The 22,174-nt window shown below is 33.2% G+C and overlaps 1 protein-coding gene across 1 annotated transcript in view; it reads left to right on the top strand.

Annotated features, from left to right (window-relative positions):
- Positions 1-22,174, top strand: part of KIF18A (kinesin family member 18A) — an 80,210-nt gene that overhangs the window by 22,180 nt on the left and 35,856 nt on the right. Inside the window, exons 8-13 of the mRNA XM_059388500.1 lie at positions 329-403; positions 612-721; positions 5,857-6,019; positions 10,957-11,121; positions 15,136-15,257; positions 20,137-20,381. Of these exons, the coding sequence (XP_059244483.1) occupies positions 329-403; positions 612-721; positions 5,857-6,019; positions 10,957-11,121; positions 15,136-15,257; positions 20,137-20,381 (880 nt within the window). The remainder of the gene's footprint in view (positions 1-328; positions 404-611; positions 722-5,856; positions 6,020-10,956; positions 11,122-15,135; positions 15,258-20,136; positions 20,382-22,174) is intronic.

The raw sequence follows: 22,174 nt of genomic DNA on the forward strand, positions 1-22,174 counted from the left end.
TCTCTAAATTTCTTAGAAGTCAGAGGAAAAAGAAAGTGGACAACTTTAATTATAATGTGAAGAATGCTCCGTAAGTTCTTACACCTTTTCTCAGATAGTAAGACAATTTCTTTATAATTTCATTTATTTTATAAATGTGCTCAGTATATCCTCTTGTCATAGATTTTGAACATGAGTGTAATTGATCGTGAATGTCACATGACTAATTGTCACAAATTCTGAATTCATAGAACTGAATTAATGAGAATATGTCATTTTTCTTATATATATATAGTTATGTGATTATTATCTCTTTATATATGCAATCATAATTTCTATCTTTTAACAGTTGAAGAGCAATGTTCTTAACTTGGACAATCATATAACTCAGTATGTAAAGATCTGTAATGAACAGAAGGAAGAGGTATGTCTACTCTTTACATTTTATGCTCATCTCCCTTAGTTACTCATTTATGGGACTGTGCAAACCTAATTGCCCCAAAATTTGACGTTTTTTCCCATTACAGTTGAAAATCTGGCATGTTCGTTTCACAGCTAAAATTTTTCTGTGGTCACGTATAATAGAGACAGATATTTTATTTCATATTTTAACTACTGTTTCTCTCTAATAGATCTTAATGTTAAAAGAAAGACTAAAAGCCTATGAAGAACAGAAAGCCCTTACTGATGAAAATAACAAAGCGAAGTTGATTTCAAACCCCCAGGAAAAAGAAATTGAAAGGTAAAAATGACATTAAGATTTCATTTTGAGGATTTTAGGGTTTTAACATTTAGTTAATTAGTTTATGTTACCATCATTTGTTGTATGTCTTTAGATATATAGTCTCCACTGAATTCAAGAAGCCATTGACTGCCCTTTACATTTTGCACACTTTGAAGAGCAGATCATTTTATTTATGATTATGTAATTGTGATTGTACCAGGACTGAGATATGATGGAGAAAGTAAAGCGAATTATGTCACTTATGAAATTAGTGTTTTAGCAGTTTTCATATTTTTCTTCTCAGGTGTCTTATTCCATTCAGGCTGCTGTAGCAAAATACCACAGACAGGTGGCTTATAAACAAAACAAACAAGCAAAATTATTTCTCACAGTTCTGGAGGCTGGAAGTCCCAAGATCAGGGGGCTGGCATAGTTGGGTGAAGGCATTCCTTCAAGCTGAAGATTTCAATCCTTGAATCCTCACATGGCATCTGGAGAGAGATCTCTTCAGAGCCACCTTTTCAGGTTACTAATCCCATCGATGGGGATCTCTGCCCTCAGGAACTGATTACCTTCCAAAGGCCCCACCTCCTAATACGTCACCTTGGGTGTTATGTTTCAGGAATTTTGAGTAACAAACATTTAGTAATTTGAGTAACAAACATAGGAATTTTAAGTAACAAACATTTAGGCAGTCTCATCTGGCATAATATCATTGTTCATATAGTTCATGTAAATTTTATCTACCCTTTCTTAACTATGTCTAACTCTAATAATTCATGTATTTTGTTTGTTTAGTTAATTATTTGAAGGGAAATCTCTCAGTGATATAAATTAATACAGAATTTTTATAGATTCAAACTAAACTTTCTAGTAGGTAAATTTTAAAAAAAAGAAAGTTTTTAATAATACAATATTCACAAGTACTTTTCCCTTAAGTAGTTAAGAGAATTTTCCAAACTGTCCCAATGAAATAGTAATTCAAAAGCTATGACTCTTGAGTAGTTCCAAGAAGACAATAAGAAATTCCTGGATCGGGCACCTGGGTGGCTCAGTGGGTTAAGCCGCTGCCTTCGGCTCAGGTCATGATCTCAGGGTCCTGGGATCAAGTCCCACATCGGGCTCTCTGCTCAGCAGGGAGCCTGCTTCCCTCTCTCTCTCTCTGCCTGCCTCTCCATCTACTTGTGATTTCTCTCTGTCAAATAAATAAATAAAATCTTTAAAGAAAAAAAAAAAAGAAATTCCTGGATCAAACAAATTTGGCAATTACTTCTTATTTATTTAGAGAATCTAGGTGATTTCCAAAGTATGTCAGTTTATTAAAGGCTCTGAGAGGTCTTATAATAAAGGAATCTCCAAACTTGATTAAAGTTCAGTGAAGTTGAACTTACTTTACATTCTCCAGAGCCAGTGTTCTGTTATTACTAGTATGAGAAACTAACCACAACTTAAACCAGTGATTTTTCACACTGTTATAGAACTCTGGAATTTTACCGGAATCTTGATATACATAAAGAAGACTAATCAATAGTGACTTTCAACCTACTTTCAGATTCAACAACTTTTTTAAAATTGGATTTTATATTGAAGTTTACGTAAAATATTCTTGGTTTGAAAAAAATGTTTTTTGACTCAGTTGACCCCAAATGCTTAAAAATAAATATTTCTAATAATAATGCTTTAGTTTTATAGATGGCTTAATAGTTTTATGATTTTTCAGGACACATGAATCTGATCACTCCAACAATCCTTTGAGATTTGAAGTGGGATATTGTTTTCTCAAAGATAAGACAAGGCCTATAAATTCTCTCTTTCAAGTCTTTTTTTTTTTTTTTTTTTTTAAGATTTATTTGACAGAAAAAGATCTCAAGTAGGCAGAGAGGCAGGGAAAGAGAGAGGAGCAAACAGGCTCCCTGCTAAGCAGAAAGCTCGATTCCGGGCTCGATCCCAGGACCCTGGGACCATGACCTGAGCTGAAGGCAGAGGCTTTAACCCACTGAGCCACCCAGGAACCCCATCTCTTTCAAATCTTAATCTTTTTCTTCCATACTGTGCTCTATTTTACAAGTATATTGTTATAGTACCAGAGCTCTGTCTATGCTGGAGATTTCCTATAATGTTTAAGTTATTTTCTGTTAATCCCTCCAACAACCCTTTGTCAAAATAAAATTATTGCATTTATGATGCTTTTTGTTATATCCCACCAATCTTACTGTGACTTTTATTTCATTTTTTCTTAAAGATTTTATTTATTTATTTATTTATTTGAGAGAGAGAGAGAGAGATAGAGCATGCACGAGAGCGAGCACAGAAGTAGGGGAAGCAACAGGCAGAGGGAGAAGGAGGCTCTCCATGGAGCAGGGAACCCCATGCCAGGACCCCAGCCAGGATCATGACCTGATCTGAAAGCAGTCGCTTTACCAGCTGAGCCACCCAGGCACCCCTTATGGCGACTTTTAAAAAATAAATGAAGTAAAAGTCATTCCTTGTTACACAGTTTACCTTATCAAAGAAAGTTTTGAACTGGCATATTATTAGTTGTTGTTGGTTTTCATTTTGTTAGTCAAATGTGGGATTGGCCCACATGCAACCAGATATTCTTTTGTTGATATGTTTAAAAACAAATTTATTTTATTTATTTATTTTTTAAAGATTTTATTTCTTTGACAGAGAGACAATGAGAAAGAGAACAGAGGCCAGGGGAGAGGGAGAGGGAGAGAGTGAAGCAGGCTTCCCACTGAGCAGGGAGCCCAATGTGTGACTCCATCCCAGGACCTTGGGATCGTGACCTGAGCCGAAGGCAGCCTCTTAATGACTGAGCCACCCAGGGGTCCCTAAAAACAAATTTAAAGAAAATTAAAGTCATCAGCTTCTCCAACTTGGATTCTTTGCTTACATTGCTTTCATGGAATCGTTCAGCGCTGCTTAACCAGATCTAGTTACCATCTGAAACCTTAGTAAACTTTTCTGCAGTTGATGGCTTCAAGTCATTGAACCATTCCTTCTGATAAAATGATGCAAGAGGTCGGCCTGAGCTAGGAAACAAAACAGTAAAAACTTTAGAGTTTTTTTGTGCAACGTATTATTTAATATAATTTTCTTGTGTATTAAAAAAAACTGTAATGATCAGCTTATATATCACATAGCGTTTGTCATTTTCCCTCAAAAGTAACTATGTCCCGAAAGAAATACGTGAAATATCTTTTATCACAGTTAGCCAAAAACAAAACAATATATATGATATATATTTCATATCATATATATGTGAAATATATATGCATCATGTATGATATATGATATCATACATTATGGTATCGTGTATCATACATTATGATATGTGTCATAAAGATACGTGAAATATCTTTATGATAAAAGATAAAAGAAATATCTTTTATTGTAACAAATCATGCTTTTACATAGAACTTTTTTAATACCATGAATTTGCAAAGTCTTTCTTAAACATTTTTATGTGGTTTGATAAGGTGAAAGGAAGAATATACAGTATTTCCTGTCTATCAAAGCTATTTAGAAAGATAATATTCAAGAAGAAGTCATAAAAAGAAAGTACAGTTCTTGATACAAAATAATTATAAAACTTGTGACTATATCAAGAAATTGTGTAGAATTTAATATTCTTGATGTATCACCTAAAATTATTGGCAGAGATTTTTATTACCCATTAGTTGAATGTTTTAAGTGACTAGAAAATAGTTATTAGTCAATCCCTTAAGACTCTTTATTGTTTTAAAATGATAGTTTTTTTTTGTTTTATTTTGTTTTTTAAGACAATCTCTAGAAATCTTTGATACTTCCTTTTCTTCCATCCTATTCAGTAAACCCCACCAACTAAAACAAGTCTGGACCATAAAATCACAAAATTGACAAATACTTAATTCTGTCCTTGGATAAAGAATTTAAAAAAAAAAAAACCTAAGAAATTGTCTTTGAGAATAACCTAAAGATAATTTATCAATTCATTTACTGGCATTAGCGTGTTGTAATATAATAATACAATGAAATTGCAATGTCCGTACATACTTCCTATGAAATATTTATCAGTTTGACAAAACTGCAGTAAAGTCGATGTATTGTGGTTTATAGTCATTCCCAATAGAGTTTCATTAAGAACTACTGACGTAAATTGGCAGTGTTTTTTACCACAGATCCTTAAAAATACATCTAAAATTCTGGCTGAAGAACATTTATTTTTAAATGCATGTACTTTGTTACAGTTTTACTTTAAAGGCTTCACAGTTAATTTTTCTTTGAGAGCTTTGCCTGTATGTGATGGACCTGATCTGTGATTTAAAAACATAAGTACATGTTTATAAAATTAGAATATGGCTGTGACCAATGTTCTGCTGACCCTGGAGGATGCAGAATTGCAATTTCCTCTTGGGCCTTGCACGAGTTTTTGGAGTTTGAGGTCTTTATGCATTTGGAGGAGATAGGAGTCAAGTCCCCCAACTTTGATTCTCCAAATCTCCATCTCCCTTTGGAGGAAGGACACCGGAGTGGCTTTTTCTAGGTTTGCCACATTACGAACTTGGTTGTTTTGGGTCCTGGCAGTGTCAGCTGACTCTTAGCCAGGCTGTAGGGGGTACCTAACCGTATGGTGTGTTTTCACTGTAACAAATTCTAAAACTAAAAACTGGCTATCTCACTTTCCCTAGGGGGCCATGGAAGCACCATATGATTATGCCACCCACTGCTTGTTTCTTCACAGTTAGCCAACATCAAAACAACGCACAGTACTGTGTTGCTTTGTGGGGCCTTATTAATTGGGATTGTACAGATTCAAATTATCATCCTTTTCCTGCAAACATAATATTTTATTTCTGCTAATAAGTAGCTGGATTACATAGACAAAATAGAGTATATGATTTATATAATTATGACTTGCATAGAGAAGCCTTATTATACTTATATCTCTTCAGTATGATCTTCCCTAGAGGAGAAAAGAAGTACAGTAAAAATAAAGCTAATACCCTTTTCCAAACATTTTTTGTAATTTAATAGGGAATAGCCATATCCTATTCACTGTTTGTCATTGAGTCTAATTCCATGAGTATTATATATACTCTTGTTCATTTTTTTCTTAAATTTATTTCACAAAATTAGTGAGATTCTATAATGTGTTTTATATCTGGTAGATTTCAAGAAATTCTGAACTGCTTGTTCCAGAATCGAGAAGAAATTAGGCAAGAATATCTGAAACTGGAAATGTTACTAAAAGAAAATGAACTTAAATCATTCTATCAACAACAGTGCCACAAGCAAATCGAAATGATGTGTTCTGAAGACAAAGTAGAAAAGGTATTTATTTATAATTAAATTTTAGACATGTAAACACATGGAGACTTCTAATTCTATAAATGTGATAGGTAATGATTTAATTACCCATTCACTACAAACACCTGGAAATGCTGGAGGAAAAGTATCAAACATTGTTTTAAATTCATACTTATGTGTGCAAGACAGAAAATTAAATTCCTAGGTGTCAGAAAGAAAAGGAAAACCAAAAAACCAAAATCTCAGTTGCAACTGTTTCTTCTGTGACGGTTGATGGAATACTTAACTTGAAGTTAACACACTCATTGTTGGGCCCAAAAGTCAGACAGTAGGAGTGGTACAGCCTGGCTGCAGGCAATAATTTACAACTTAGACCAATCGCAGATCTTTTTTTCCAGGAAAGAATATTTTATCGCTGACATTGTTAGAATTTCCATTGCATGGTGTTTAGAAATGCAGACCATCTTTTACTCATTTTTATTATTTCATGCAGTAATACACCGCCCTCCTTCCACGCACACAGACCTCTCCCAATATCCTACCTTTGATGTATACCACTTCTTTGGTAAAGGACCAATGGGAGACAGGGAGTTAGAAATGGCAGACCCTGTTAAAGCTGGAAACCTCAGAGGCCTGTACTCTTCATATTGGTAGTACACCATGAAGAAACATCTTCCTCTTGATCTCAGCTCAGGTCTTGATCTCAGAGTCATGAGTTCATACCCCCATTGAGCTCCATGCCCAGCATGGAGCCTACTTTTAAAAATTTCAAAAGAAAAAAAAAATGTTAAAAACTGCCATTACAGATATTCTTTCTAAGGATTTGAGGTTTGAATTCTTATAATCCATATGTTTTAGTTAGTAAGTCCTTCAAGTGAGAAATTAACATAGAAAATGATAGCAGAGGAATGATAATCTTTGGGGAACTGGGCAGAGCAATACAGAATCCGCCTAGTAAAACAAACCCCTGGTTCAAATCACTAATGAGAAGCCACTGTCCAAAATTTTAAAAGCACATGGTAGGGCATCAGGGTAGCTCAGTTGGTTAAACAACTGCCTTCGGCTCAGGTCATGATCCTGGAGTCCCGGGATTGAGTCCCACATCGGGTTCCTTGCTCTGCGGGGAGTCTGCTTCTCCTGCTGACCTCTCTACTCTCATGCTCTCTCTCTCAAATAAATAAAGTCTCTTAATAAAATAAAAAAATAAAAAGCACATGGTAAAACAGACCACCATAGCCAAGTCAGCAGATTTGGCAAATAATGTCAGAATTCCTAAAATTTCAGACACTTGAGCAATCTGATAAAACTATAAAAAAGACTGAAGACCTCAAAAAAGGAATTAATGATAAAGGAATAAAACATCAAAAGAACATCCACACACAAAAAGAATATAAATGAAACTTCCAGAAATTAAAGCTTTATTCACTGAAATTTCAAAGTTCACTTTATAGGTATAGTGCTAGGTAGTCTTTAAAGTGCTTTACATGCATTAACTCAATTCTCATAAAACCCTATGAGGGATGTTATGTTATTATCCTTATAATCAAGATGAGGAAACCAGAGCACAAAGAAGTCATCTTGCACAGAGTCACACAGCTCATGGTGTCAGACCTATGATTTGATCTCGAGCAAGTTGATTCCAGAGCATATTACCTCTATCATTTTCTCTGTGTTAGATAAGATGAAGAGAGTCAAAACTGGGAGATCTGAGGAAATCATATCAAATAAAGGATAAAAAGATAGCAACTGTGAACAACATGTTGTTGCATGAAAGACAAACTGAAAAGTCAGGCATTCTTCTTATAGGGAGATATATTAGTGTAAAAGGAGAAAGGATAATGTGCAAAGTTTCAGGCTTAGAATTTTTTAGGACTAACAATGTTAATAAGATGTAAATTCAAGAAGCATGAGAGCTAAGCAGGATCAAAAATAATGTATTTTTGAGGTGCCCCTGAAAGCCTTCAAAATTTAAATAGTGCTTTTAAATAGTGCTTTAAAAACTAGCATTTCAGTTTTTTCTCAGACTATGATTGCAGAGTATGATATGCTACGAAATTAATCATCAAGTATTCATTAATATATCATTGATACCAGTTTATCAGTAGCTATTAAACTATCCTATTAAAATTAGTTATTTATTGAGTATGCATTTATTATTCCTTATCTTATTGAACATGCCTTTTTTAAAAACAACTTTAATAAGATTTGATTGACATACCGAAAATATGAGTACTTACTAAAACAGAGTAGGAGATGAGTTTGGCCGGGTTTTTTAAAATTTTTTGTTTGTATTTGTATTCTTCTGCTTACTGCCTTGTTTTCAGTCTACTTCCCTTTTTAGAATTTCTTACTTTTGGTCAGTTAAATCTACATATTCCAATTCTTACAGCTATTCCTATGATTCTAGGTAAATGAGATAAAACATCGTAAGTGTATTGGTTGTAGTTAAATTACTTGAAAAAAAATAGGAAGACATCTATAGAGATTGAGGTGTTTTTTGTTGGTTGCAGTTTTCATTTTGTTTTTTACATGCTAAAGTATGACTATAGTTTTACTAAGCTATCTGCTAGGGCAAGGAATTTTATATCTCTCTTGGATCCCCTCCAAAATGCTTTATTATCAGAAGCGCTAAAAGAATCTCATAACATTGATTCAGGCATCAATGATTCTAGAGTATAGACTCTGAGATTAGAATTAAAGTGAAACTCTTGGGTGATTTTACAGCCATATAAAGGTAATCTGCAAATTATTTTTAGCCAAATAATGAGTTTAGCATGTTAGCAGTCCTTTTGTACAAAGCAGTAGTAACATCTAAATTTTAGAATTTTTTGTGTGTTCTCACTCAAGAAGTTTTGTGGTATTCTGGTGATTTTGTTAATAAAATATATAAAACTCTTTTGAAACCTTAATGGGAAGCATTTGCTTTAATGTCAGGGTTTAACATGCAAAGTTTAGCATTTATCCCCAGACACTTATTTGCTATTTATTTCAGAACAATTATTCAATAGGAGTATCCATATGGAAAATGTCCCCATAGAGGACCATCATAAAAGATACATTTGTTGGGCTTTCTTTTTTAAAGATTTTATTATTTTGAGAGAGAGAGAGAGACTGTATACATGCGAAGGGAGGAGGAGCAGGGGGAGAAAGAGCCTCTCAAGGAGACTCCACACTGAGCACAGAGCAAGACTGTGAGATCACAACCCAAGCCAAAATCAAGAGTTGAACACGTAACCAACTCAGCCACGCAGGCACCTGTTGATGGACGTTTAGAAGTAAAAACTCAAAAACATACTTTTAGGGGTTTTCAGTGTAAAACTTTTTGGCATTAAATATTAGCTGCCATGAGAGCCTCAGAGCATTTCCTGCCCTGGTTTCTAAGAGTTTGTAGAACATTTATAAATGTTAAAGCAAAGTAAAGATAATTTGATATAACTGTCTTCCTTCAGGCAGGTACACTACTCTTATGTTCATTTTCAGATGAGGTAACTAAAGATCCAGTGAGATTAACTTGCCTAAATTTTCACAACTGCTGAATAGCAGAAGTCAAGAGACTGCATATCCTACCTTCTGTTATAGTAGTGGGTCTTAACTTTTCAGGTCTCATTACCCATTACTGTTTAAAAAAATTATTTAGGAACTTAAAGAACTTTTGTTCTTATGAATTCCACCTACCAATATTCCTATATTAAATTTTCAAACTGAGACTTAAAAAATGTATTTATGTATTAATTTTAAAACCATTAGCTCATTGCATGATAACGTAAGTAACACTTTAATGAAAAATAATGAATTATGTTTTCCAAAGCAAACAAAAAGAGGTGGTGAGAAGAGTGACATTCTTTTACATTTCAGCAAATTTCTTTAAAGCCTGAATTTTCCCCAAAATTAAAATATATTAAAGAAGAACTTATCTTTTAAGAGAATAAATAAGGCTTTTGACCTTTTTTCTTTCATATAGTTCCTACTCCCAAAACCAGTTACAGGTGCTTTTTTCTGATCTGGGGATCTTTTTCAAATCCAGCCATCATATCTTATGATTTTTGAGTTCAGTATCTATTTACAAATAGCCCAGAGAGATCAAGCTATTCAGCTCACCGTTCCATGATAGTGTCCAAGACCCTTGGGGTAAAAAACCAAAAGGCCAGATCTGTGCCTACATAAAATACCAAAAATATTGAGAACACCCATTTTGGGTCCTGAACCAACCATCAGTTAAAATCGGATATTTATGAGCAGTTAAAAGCTCCATTTTCTAACACTTGCACCAGCCTATCTAAAGCATTGTAGGCAATATCAGAGCAATTATTTCTTCACATCTTTCAAGTTGGAGGAAGGGAAAGAGCAGGACGTGCATCTGCTTTAATTTTGAGTAAAGAAATGGGAATTATCAGACCTTGTATGAACTTTTCAAATGCAGCATTTAAAGGAATGTATTTGGGACGCCTGGGTGGCTCAGCTGGTTAAGCAGCTGCCTTCGGCTCAGGTCATGGTCCCAGCGTCCTGGGATCGAGTCCCACATCGGGCTCCTTGCTCAGCAGGGAGCCTGCTTCTCCCTCTGCCTCTGCCTGCCATTCTGTCTGCCTGTGCTTGCTTGCTCTCCCTCTCTCTCTCTGACAAATAAATAAAATCTTTAAAAAAAAAAAAGATTTAAAAAATGAATAAATAAATAAAGGAATGTATTTTAGCACACACAAAAAGCTACAGTCTTCAACTGTTGTAATTCCTAAAGCCATAAACTCTCAACATGTAATTTTATAAAAATGACTCACAGCTCAATTTCCTATTTTCCTGCAAGCAGGAGTATTGTGGAGATTTCAAAGGGTAATAGCTTCAAGTACAAAAGTATAGCCTAACTTAATAGTCTGCAGTTGCACCCTTATGAGAAAATTTACCACTTTACTAATATCACATACATCAAATATCATAAAAATTAAACTATTAAATGCGTTATTTTTCAGGCCACTTGCAAACGAGATCATAGACTTGCAATGTTGAAAACACGTCGCTGCTACCTGGAGAAGAAAAAGGAGGAGGAATTAAAGCAATTTGATGAGAATACTAATTGGCTCCATCGTGTAAAAACTGAAATGGAACGCTTAGGTCAAAATGGTCATATTCCAAAGGTATAGATGTGTTTATGTATTCAGACTCATTTGTAAGAACTGAGCTCTTTAAACTCATTGTCTTTGTCATTGGGTAAATATTTCTCATAAGACAACTATTGTTCCATCTCTCTGAGATTTAGTTGATTCATTTTACCATTTCCCTTCACTCATTCCACCTTCTGCCTCACTAATTCTTCAATAAATTTGCCTTTTCTTTACTTCATGAAGAGTAAAGTTCTTTAAAGTTATTCTGAAGCAATTACAACCTATTATGAGATAGCTCTTAAGTTAGAATAAAGTAATCAAACTGTACTTAAGGATTCATCATTTAGGTAATTTCAATTTGTTTTAATAGTTAAGATTTTGTGGAAAAATAGTTTTAAACATGGCCACCCTTACTTGTATCATAGCTAACAAAAGCTGATTTGAAAGTTGTATGTGTGTATGTCATATAAGTACTAAGAAGATATCCCACCTAGAAGAGTGAAATATTATAAAGAGTAGTAATGGGTAATGATAGTTAATGGCTGAATCAGATAAGAATTGTGTTTATCCACATGGTTACAGAAATCTGACTTTTTTATGCCTTTACCAGTCAGGGCTTTATTTTGTTCCCTGACAATAAGTCTTGAGAATATGCAGTTTATTCCTAATATAGTACCTCCAAAATGTCATCAGTGTCATTATTATACTTCTCATTTCATAGTTGTCATATCATTATTCCATCTTTAGTCTCAACTACACACTTAGGCTAGAAGAAGAGAGAAATAAAGTGGGAGGGTATATCTGTCTTGGGACAGTAAAAGCATTTCAGGAAATTCCTGGCAGGCCTTTCTTATTGGCTAGAGTTGTCACACGGATGCCCCTAGCTATAAGGGAATATAGAAAGGTGAATATTTTTGCTGGACACATTATCACTGTGAACAAAATTAGAGTTTTCTAAATAAGAAAGGAGGGGAAAATGAATATAGCATAAGCAGTAAGTAGACACCTGCTACAAAGTACCTAATTTTGATCCAAATATCTATTACTTTTTTTTAAAAGAATAACTTCATTACACTTTTTTTTTTTTTTAAAGGAGTGTCTGAGTCTTTACCTGGATGATGCTTTTCTGAATTTCAATACTATGTATTAGCTAATTGGTATCTAATCCTATGGAAGTTTCAAATTTCTAAAAAAACCACTAGACTGATTGTCAATACAGGTAAAATAAAGTATAATATATTCAGTAGCAAATGAGTGCAGGTTGTCATGGTTAATACTCAAAGATAACAATTTTTTTTTGTTGTAACTGAAAAATATTACCCAGTGCATCATGACTAGGGAAATGAATTCTCTGGTTGGCTAGCAATAGCTACAAAAGGCCATTCCTTTAGCATTAAAACTCAGACTAGGGAGGGAGAAGACTAACAGGACCAGTCAAAGATGACACTCACGGTAGTGAAAGGAGCAGTGAGCAACAAGCAGTAGATACCCTATTTGTTACAAAGAAACCCAGAGATAAATGAAGATGGAATAAGTCTTTAGTATGGAGATTTATTGAGGGTTAACCAAAAACTTTCATTTCTCACTAGTTTTACTTATATTATACTTATAATTTACTTGTATAATCAAAATTCTAATTTATAACCAAATCCCAATTACAGAAGTACTTATTTAGCATTAAAGAAGCAAAAAGGTAAATAAATAAATTGTAGAAATTTACTGCTTTGCCTTTGCTTCCCCATACTTACCATAAGCTCCCAATTTAAAAAGTGTTATGGTATTCTTTTTAGTATTATTATTATAATTGATAATTTGTTTTTGCCTCTTTGTCTACTTAGTAGCATTTATAAAGTTAATATTTGGGTTATTTCAATAAATTTACATTTTTCGATAAATTTACATTTTTACAATAAATTTACATTTCAATAAATTTACGATATGATCAGATTTATTTTTTCTAGCAATCTGTCTTCTGTAACTCCCTTAAGCAAAACTTTTTCACACCTGACTGTGAACCTAGAATTTATTTTTAAAGTCTTTTTAATGAATTTCATCACAAATAATTTGAAAAAACAATAAAATTAAACTGCTCCAGTCCTACAACCCTAATTTAACTTTCAATTCTTTTTACTATGGATGTTTTCACAGCTAATGTAAGAAAACAGACATTATTTTGCAGAAGAACTTACCACAGTCATATAACTCTGGACACAGACTCAGTACTGTGACTTTCATTGGTACTCTTCTTTTTATACCTTTTCTGCAATATCTACCACTTGTGCTCTCAAATCTGTTTACTACTTTCTGTTTCCCCCTGCCACTACCTTTATTCAGAACGCTACCCACCATTATTGGACTGCTACGTTTGGTCTTGTGGATTCCACTCAAATTCCACTATAATGAAAATGAGCCTTCTAGAAAGTAACCTTGATCATATTAATCTTCAGTGCTTTCTGCCTGATACAAACTCTGTTATGATTTCCCAGGCCTGAGTACCTCTCATTTTATACATAACCTCACATTATATTTTTCACTTTAGCCATTACTAACCTACTTGTAGTTCTCAGAATAGACTATGTTCTTCCAATCAGATTCTATCATGAGTGTATCAAGATAAGACAAGACGCAAATTATAAACTTGGCTTTCCAAAGATGACACACAAGCCAAGGCCTATTGTTGACTAATATAATTATCTAATCAATTCTTGTCTTTTTAAGAGACAGGTAATTCAAGAAGATAAAAGAATAAGATTATCAGGGGAAATATTAAAGAAAGGATTCTTTTTTCAAGAGAAAAGAAGGCATGTTTGGCAAATATGTTTAGACCATTAGGATCATTGAATCTTAAAACTGGAAAAAACTAAAGAGATCATCTAGTTAAGCTCTTAAATTTTAGTCAAATAAACTGATCTCCATAAAGACTATATTTTTAGCTTCAGGTAGCATTTGTGTTCTGGCTGAGACCATTTCTTAGACCACCTGATTCAGGCCAGTGCTCTTACCATACCATTCTGACTCCCTAAAGAGGGTGAAAATATAGTCATAAATCATATGAAGAAACAACCCCCAACTTTACTATGTCTCAGATACATCAAATGATATTGTTTCCCATAGTGCCTACCACTGGCATAGAAAGTATTGAAAAAAAAAAGAAGAAAAAAATTTTAAGCTTTTAGAAAATCAGTGATCAATTAGTAAGGAGTATTGAAGAATGAAAATGGATTTGTCATGGGGAGGAAGCTTCCTGACATAGCTCTTCTGTTTATGAGATTGCTGTCACAGTCCCTCAGATGTCCAAAAGATTTCATTTCCTTTCATCCTATTGACCAATATTTTCCCAGTTAAGGATTCTGAGAATGCTATTGGATTATCCCTTTCACACTTTAGTATAATCATGTAGCTGACATTTTCCTACTTAAGGTTTAGTAGGTTTAAGGAAAGATAAATAATTTTAGGGAGTAGATTAGAGAACACTTGCAGCTAACCACATGTGGTTTAGGAAAATGGGAACCTATAAAAGACTTTTCATACTTCTGCTCTAGGATGAAGCTTATACCAGATTGGGTGAAGGCAAGAAATTTTTATTACATGCAACTCCAGAAACTGAGTACAGGGGCTATAACACTGAAACAGTTTGATGTACCCACTGTCCTGGTTGTGAACCCTACATTCTAAGTAGACAGAGACACTAAACAGATAAATGAAATTGTTACTGATTGATACTGTGGCAGAGACTGTTGGAAGTGCAGAGTATCCATCTTTAAATATAATGCTCAGGAAAAGCCCTGAAGAAATGACAGTAAAGCAAAACCTGGTCATATTCATATCTTCACAGCTTTATCAAGAAGTTGGATAGACCAAGAAACTATCATCATAATAAAATTTGTTCTAAGTTCCTAACATTAATTTCTGAGAAACTTAAAATTTTCCTTGCTTGTAAGTTAGAGACCACTTATACCAGGATGTTTATTTCTCAGATCATTCCTAAATAATAAAATTTAACATTCTTAAAGGAATCTGAGGTATAGTTTGCATTGTTTTCCCCAGGAGCTCAACAAAGATCTTCATTGTCACCATTTGCACCTCCAGAACAAAGATTTGAAAGCACAAATTAAACATATGGTGGATCTAGCTTGTCTTCAAGAACAACAACACAGGCAAACTGAGGCGTAAGTGCATGGATTTATCTATTCTATAAATTTTAATACTTACAGACCTGAGGAACCTGAAACATAAAAGTTGTTTTCCACTGCCAGAAATTTTTTTTTGGTATAGGATAAATTACTTTTAAGTGTTTACCAGTGTCAGAAAGTATACAGAGTTAGAAAACATTGAGAAAGTATAAAATATGTGTGTCTTCTCTTCCAACTAATATTTTTAGTATTCTATAGTTTTGAAAGCATTTTTCTCTAAAAATTTATTATTAGAAGCAATTACTATTATAACAGCTAATCTTTTAAGTGGCAGTTTTTAAAGTATTTATAATTCCAGAATATTTTTGTCAATAAAATGAAGTTACTAAAAGTGTATATTTTTTAACTTCAACTGTCTCAATTTTTATGTGATGCTATAGTAGCTCTCATGCTCTACTAGCTCATAGTAACATCTTTTGAAACATAATGTTAAAAAAAAAATAAAGTATAACAGTCTTTATTTTTGTTACCTTGGATATGTCAGTCAACTCTTTAGTTGTCACTTTCATGCTCTATAAAATGAAAAATATATTTCTCTAAGGGTTTTCTGCTAGTATAAAATTCTACTGCAGTTCTAGTATTCTCAAATAACTAGTAATTAATTTTCCATACTTCTGATGTAAAAGAAGTCACATTAGGATAGTTATTTTAGAAAGAGGAAAAGGAAAGGAAAAACTTTAGGGAGATATTCTTCTGTGGTTAAAAGCTCAACCTAATCTTAAGCTTTCTATAAATCTCTACCTAGAACAGACCATGAATATTCATTTACTAACACTCAAGCCACTGGTAAGAGTTAAAGTATCAAAGAAACCCATTACTATATCAGACAAATAGATTAATACATTTAAGGTAAATTTTAGTTTCAAATGAGCAAAAAGATTCTGACTAACTCTTACTGATTTAGCAAAATGCTGAGCCAAAACATTATAAACAGAGGTACTATACTATAGTAGAAAGAGTATGAGTTTTGGAGTTGGTCTTGCATTCTATTTTATATTAGCAGTATGACCATGCATAAATTATTTAACCTCACTTAACCTTAGTTTTCTTAAGTGCTAAAATAGGTTATAATACTTTCTTTAAAAGATTTTATAAGAATTAAATGATAAAAAAAAAAAAAGGTGATGAACTATCATAGCCTGATCTTGTACAGCAGAGGCAAAAAAGTGATATAATATACCTTTAAAATGCTGAAAGAAAAAAATTTCTAACCAAGAATCTCTACCCAGCACACTTGTCCAGAATTGAGAGGAAGAGATAAAGAATTTTCCAGACAAGCAAAAGCTAAAGGGGCTCATAAAACTGGCCTTATGAGAAATATTAGGAGACTTCTTTAAGCTGAAAAGAAAGGGGGCTATTATATTAGGTAATAAGAAAACCTGAAGGTATAAATCTCACTGGTAAAAGTTAATATATAGTAAAGGTAAAAGATGAATTACTAGTAAAGCTAATATGAAAGTTAAAAGAAAATGTAGTAAAAAATAACTTTACAATAATTAATGGATATGCAAGATAAAAAAATCTAAAATGTGTCATCAAAAACATAAAATATGGATTTCACTTCTATGTAAAATCAAAAAAAAAAAAAAAAAAAAAAAAGGTCAAAACAAAAGCAATTAGACATGAACAAAAAGAAAGAAAAGAAAAAAAAAAATGGAAAAGAAAAGGCATACAAGCTGGAAAAAAGACCTAGAACTTATTATTTGCAAGTGACATGACACTATATGTATATATGTATATATATATATATATATATATATATATATACACACACATACATACACACACACACATATATATGTGTGTATATATGTATATATATTGATATATATGTATATATATATTGATTTTGTATCCTGTGATTTTACTTACTTCATTGATCAGTTCTAGTAGTTTTGGTGGTCTTCAGGGTTTTTTATATATATGTATATATGCACACGTATATATACACACGTATATATACACGTATATATACATATATATACACACGCATATATACACACGTATATACACACATGTATATATATACATATATATACACACATAGTTTTGGTGGTCTTCAGGGTTTTTTATATATGTGTATATATACACATATATACATGTGTATATATACACATATATAAAAAACCCTGAAGACCACCAAAACTAGTAGAACTGATCAATGAAGTAAGTAAAATCACAGGATACAAAATCAACATATAGAAATCTGTTGCATTTCTATATACTAATAACTGTCAAAAAAATTAAGAAAGCAATCCTATTGACAGTTGCATAAATAATAATAGATACCTAGGAATAAATTTAATCGAGGAAATGAAAGACCAATACACTGAAAACTATAAGACATTGATGAAAGAAATTGAAGAAGACACAAATAAGTGAAAATATATTCTGTGTTCATGGATTAGAAGAATTAATGTTCAAATGTCCATATTGTCCAAAGCAATCTGTGGATTTAATAGAATAATATTATTCCAATGGCATTTTTCACAGAAATAGAACAAAAATTCTAAAATCTGTATAGCACTGCAGAAGACACCAAATAACCAAAGGAATCTCAAGAAAGAAGAACACGGAGGTGTCACAATTCCTGTCTGATTTATTTCCTTCTAACTATATTACAAAGCTATAGTAATCAACACAGTATGGTATTAGCTTAAAAACAAGCACAGAGTATACTGTATGTTGACTAATTAGAATTTAAATAGAAACTTAAAACAAAAAGAAACTGCACTGTTATTAAGAAACAAAAAGCAGGGGCGCCTGGGTGGCTCAGTGGGTTAAATCCTCTGCCTTCGGCTCAGGTCCCAGCGTCCTGGGATCAAGCCCCACATCAGGCTCCCTGCTTAAGCAGGGAGCCTGCTTTTCCCTCCCACCCCCCCCCACCAGCCTCTCTGCTTACTTGTAATCTCTGTCAAATAAATAAATAAAATCTTAAAAAAAAGAAAGAAAGAAAGCACATAGCTTAATAGAGCAGAATAGAGAGCACAAAATAAACCCACATGTATATGGTCAATTTATGGCAGAGGAACCAAGAATATACAATGGGGAAAGGACAGTCTCTTCAATAAATGATATTAGGAAAATCGGACAGCTACATGCAAAGAAATGAAACTGTGGACCACTATCTTGCACCATACCTAAAAATTAGCCCAAAATGAATTAAAGTCTTGAACATAAGACCTGAAATCATAAAACTCCTAGAAGAAAACATAGACCGTAAGTTCTTTGACATCAGACTTGGAGATGATATTTTGGAATTACAACAAAAGCAAAAGAAACAAAAGCAAACGTAAGTTAAATTAACATCAAACTAAAAAGCTTCTGCACAGCAAAAGAAACCATCAACAAAATAAAAAGACAACCTTTCAAAGGGACACAAAATTTGCAAATCATCTCTGATAAGGGGTTAATATCCAAAATATATAAAGAACATACAACTGAATAGCAAAAAAGGAAACAATCTGATTGGAAATGGGCAGAAAATCTAAGTAGACATTTTTCCAAAGAAGACATACAGAGAGCCAACAGGTATATGACAAGATACTCAATATTACTAATCAAGATAATGCAAATCAGAACAATGAGATAATCGTTTTGTACCTATGAAGTATGAAGAAATGTAGAGTAAGCCTTGGGAAGAGAGAGACTTCTAGAAAGACAAAAAAGTTCTTTGTTAAAATTTCTTTGTTCTCTCTTCTGCACAGCACATGATTCGTATAGGTGCTCAATAAATAACCTTTTTTTTTTTAATTGACTTTATGCTTAATGACTTTTCCCTATAGTTGTTGCCTCCTTGGCTTAAAGGGAGTACTCCCTACCTTCAACAAAAAGAAAAATGTCACAGACTATTTATTTGTACTACTATCTAAATATTTAAGACTCTGGGATAATAAAGCAACTATTTCCTTGCTTCCTTCCTTCCTTCCTTCCTTCCTTCCTTCCTTGAGAAAATTATCCTTTTCCCACTGCCCTACCCATACTTGAAATGATTCTATTCTCCTGAATGTTCTGAGTCAACTGAAACAACCAGGACTGAAGTATTTCAAGGTCAAGTTGTTTGACATCTTCCTTGATATAAAACTTAAGAACCATTGACTGAGTGTATAAATTTGTAACTGTTTAACTGCAGCATTTCTTCAGTGAATGTTTACATGGAGGACTAATACATAAAAAGATACATTCAATACTGCTCTGACTGATAGCAAAAGAAAAGATTTTGAATCAGAGCCAGGAAACCTGTGCCCCATCAATTCCCTTTACCCACCATCCTTGTCCACAGCTCTTCCTTCTAGAACTCCTTTGAATGGCTTTGACAACCATTGCTTTAACTCATGAAGAGCTAACCTCAAGGAAAGTTAACTGTGGTTCTTTTGAAATATTACATACCTGAAATGAATCTCATCATTGAAGAGTGTATTTTTTCATTTTTCATTTTAATTCCATGGTATTTAGTATCAGTAACAGTAGTATCTTTGTTTTATAAATCACATTATGTTTTACAAAAACCTTTTATATATATTTAACTCATTAGTTCTCACAGTAGTCTCCTGGTGTAAGCAGTGACTAGCTGTACCCCAAGTTATAGAGGAGAATCCTCAGTTTGTGTATTATCCAAGGTCAGATGGAAGCAAATGAAGACTAGCTGAGAATATGACCTGATGCTTATAATTCCCATCCAGAATTTTTTCACTCTATTCTTAATGTAGTGAGAGTATGTTGAAGCATTTTAAAGAAAACATGTACAGCATGTCATTCTAATGATCTGCTAATACTTTGGATGTTATGTAAAACTATAATACTATATTTAAAATATAATATTTATCTCTCTTTTCTTGTGACCTTCTTTATATAGAGTATTGAATGCTTTACTTCCAGCCCTAAGAAAACAGTATTGTGCATTAAAAGAAGCTGGCCTTTCAAATGCTGCTTTTGAGTCTGACTTCAAAGAAATTGAACATTTGGTAGAGAGGAAAAAAGTGGTGGTTTGGGCTGACCAAACTACAGAACATACTATAAAGCAACATGATCTACCAGAGATTTCTGTTCTTATGACCTTTCCACAACTGGGACCACCAGTTCAATCTGCTGCTCCTTGTTGTAAGTACAGCTTTTCTTGTATTAAGGAAATTATAAGGTTATTCCTAAAGAGTAGCCTCCTTTATGTATCAATCTACAGAACCGTGAATTTTTTAAATAGGTTTGGCTATTTTGTGAGAATTAAGGGGAAAATTAGTTTTAGAATAATTTTGTTAATCACTATCTTTCAGAGGTTTAAGAGCAAGTATACTTGATGCTCTAAATAACTAGCAATAAAATCTTTAAATTATTTTACCCATTTTTGATGGGATAATTTTACCTCCATCCTTCTTTAAAATTTAACCTCAATTAAGGATTAAAGATTATAATTACTATATTCTATAATACATAATAATAATAATCTATTCTTAAAATCAACTAACATAGAATAAGCTATATTTTGTTGCCATATCACTTGTTATCTCTCCTGTCATAAAAGTGTGCATGGGACATTTTAATTGCAAAACTAACATACGATGTTGATTAAAATAAATTCAGACAATGTAGAATTACATGTAGAAGTAGAATGCCTTCTTCGACTTTCCTTAGAACCCAATCTTGTGTCCTGTCTCAGAAATAAATTTAGCAGTTTGGTTAACTTTGTTATGTGTGTGTGTGTAATATTTGTATTACATAATCTAACTCTAGCTTTTTTATTGGGTTTCTCATGAAAGCTAGCACATTATATATGTTGATGTACAACTTTTTTATTTGTTATTAGTTTATTTATTTTATTGTTAGGGTATATACATGAAGAATCTACCTTATTTTATTTTTTAATATTTGTGAGAATCCAGACAGCAGACGTACCATACATTATTTAACCATTGTTCTGTTGGTGAACGGAGCATTAGAAAGCATGCTTGTTTTCACATTTGTGCATGTATACCAGATTCCTAGAGACTGATTTGTTGGAATACAGGACAAAAATATGTTTAAAAATTAATCTGTCAAAGTCCAAAATTTTCTTTATGCCAAATGTGCATAAGATACCTCTCTCATCTTTACTTTAACCCAAAATAATAGCAGCAACACTGAACTAGTGTATATTCTTTGTAACTTTGCTGCTCTCCTATTTCTAGTGACATTACTTCATCTTCTCGGAGGCATCCTCTTTACTTATTTGACTTGGTGGAGTTTATTTGTTGTGCTTTAGAGTTTTCCTTCTGGTTAAAACTGCCTCCTGCTCTACTCCTTCACCTCTAAACTTTTCTTTCTAACTGGATGTCTAGATCTTCCAAAGGCTTATTCTTTTGTTTGGAAACTTTTGTTTCCAATGTTGTTAGTAGGAGGTCTCCATTTTGTTTAGAGAGCTTTAATTTACCATAAAACATCACAATCAATTGGTCAGTTAAACTGATTGTCATTGGTAATTACCTCATAGTCTGTTCACATTCCTTTTTTCTGAGTTTACAGATATGAGAAAAGCATTTCTCGTATATATAATAGCTGGGGTCCTGATTTTCTCTTCTAGCTTTTCTGTTCATCTGATCCATGTGATTTCCACTTCCAAAAATTACTGTTTCTTTTCTTTTCTTTTTTTTTTTTTTTTAATTTGACAGAGAGACACAGCAAGAGAGGGAACACAAGAAGCAGGGGGAGTAGGGGAGGTAGAAGCAGGCTTCCCACTGAGCAGGGAGCTTGATGCAATGCAGGGCTACATCCCAGGGCCCTTATGACCCAAGGCAAAGGCAGACAGCTTAACCACTGACTGAGGCACCCAGGAGCCCCAGTTACTCAGTTTCTGATGTTAGCAGCTATTGCTTTTTTCTATCACAAATACTATGTCTATAGATTTTTAAGAGGAAGATAAG

The sequence above is a fragment of the Mustela nigripes genome, chromosome 1 (genome assembly GCF_022355385.1).
Source record: "Mustela nigripes isolate SB6536 chromosome 1, MUSNIG.SB6536, whole genome shotgun sequence".
NCBI lineage: Eukaryota > Metazoa > Chordata > Mammalia > Carnivora > Mustelidae > Mustela > Mustela nigripes.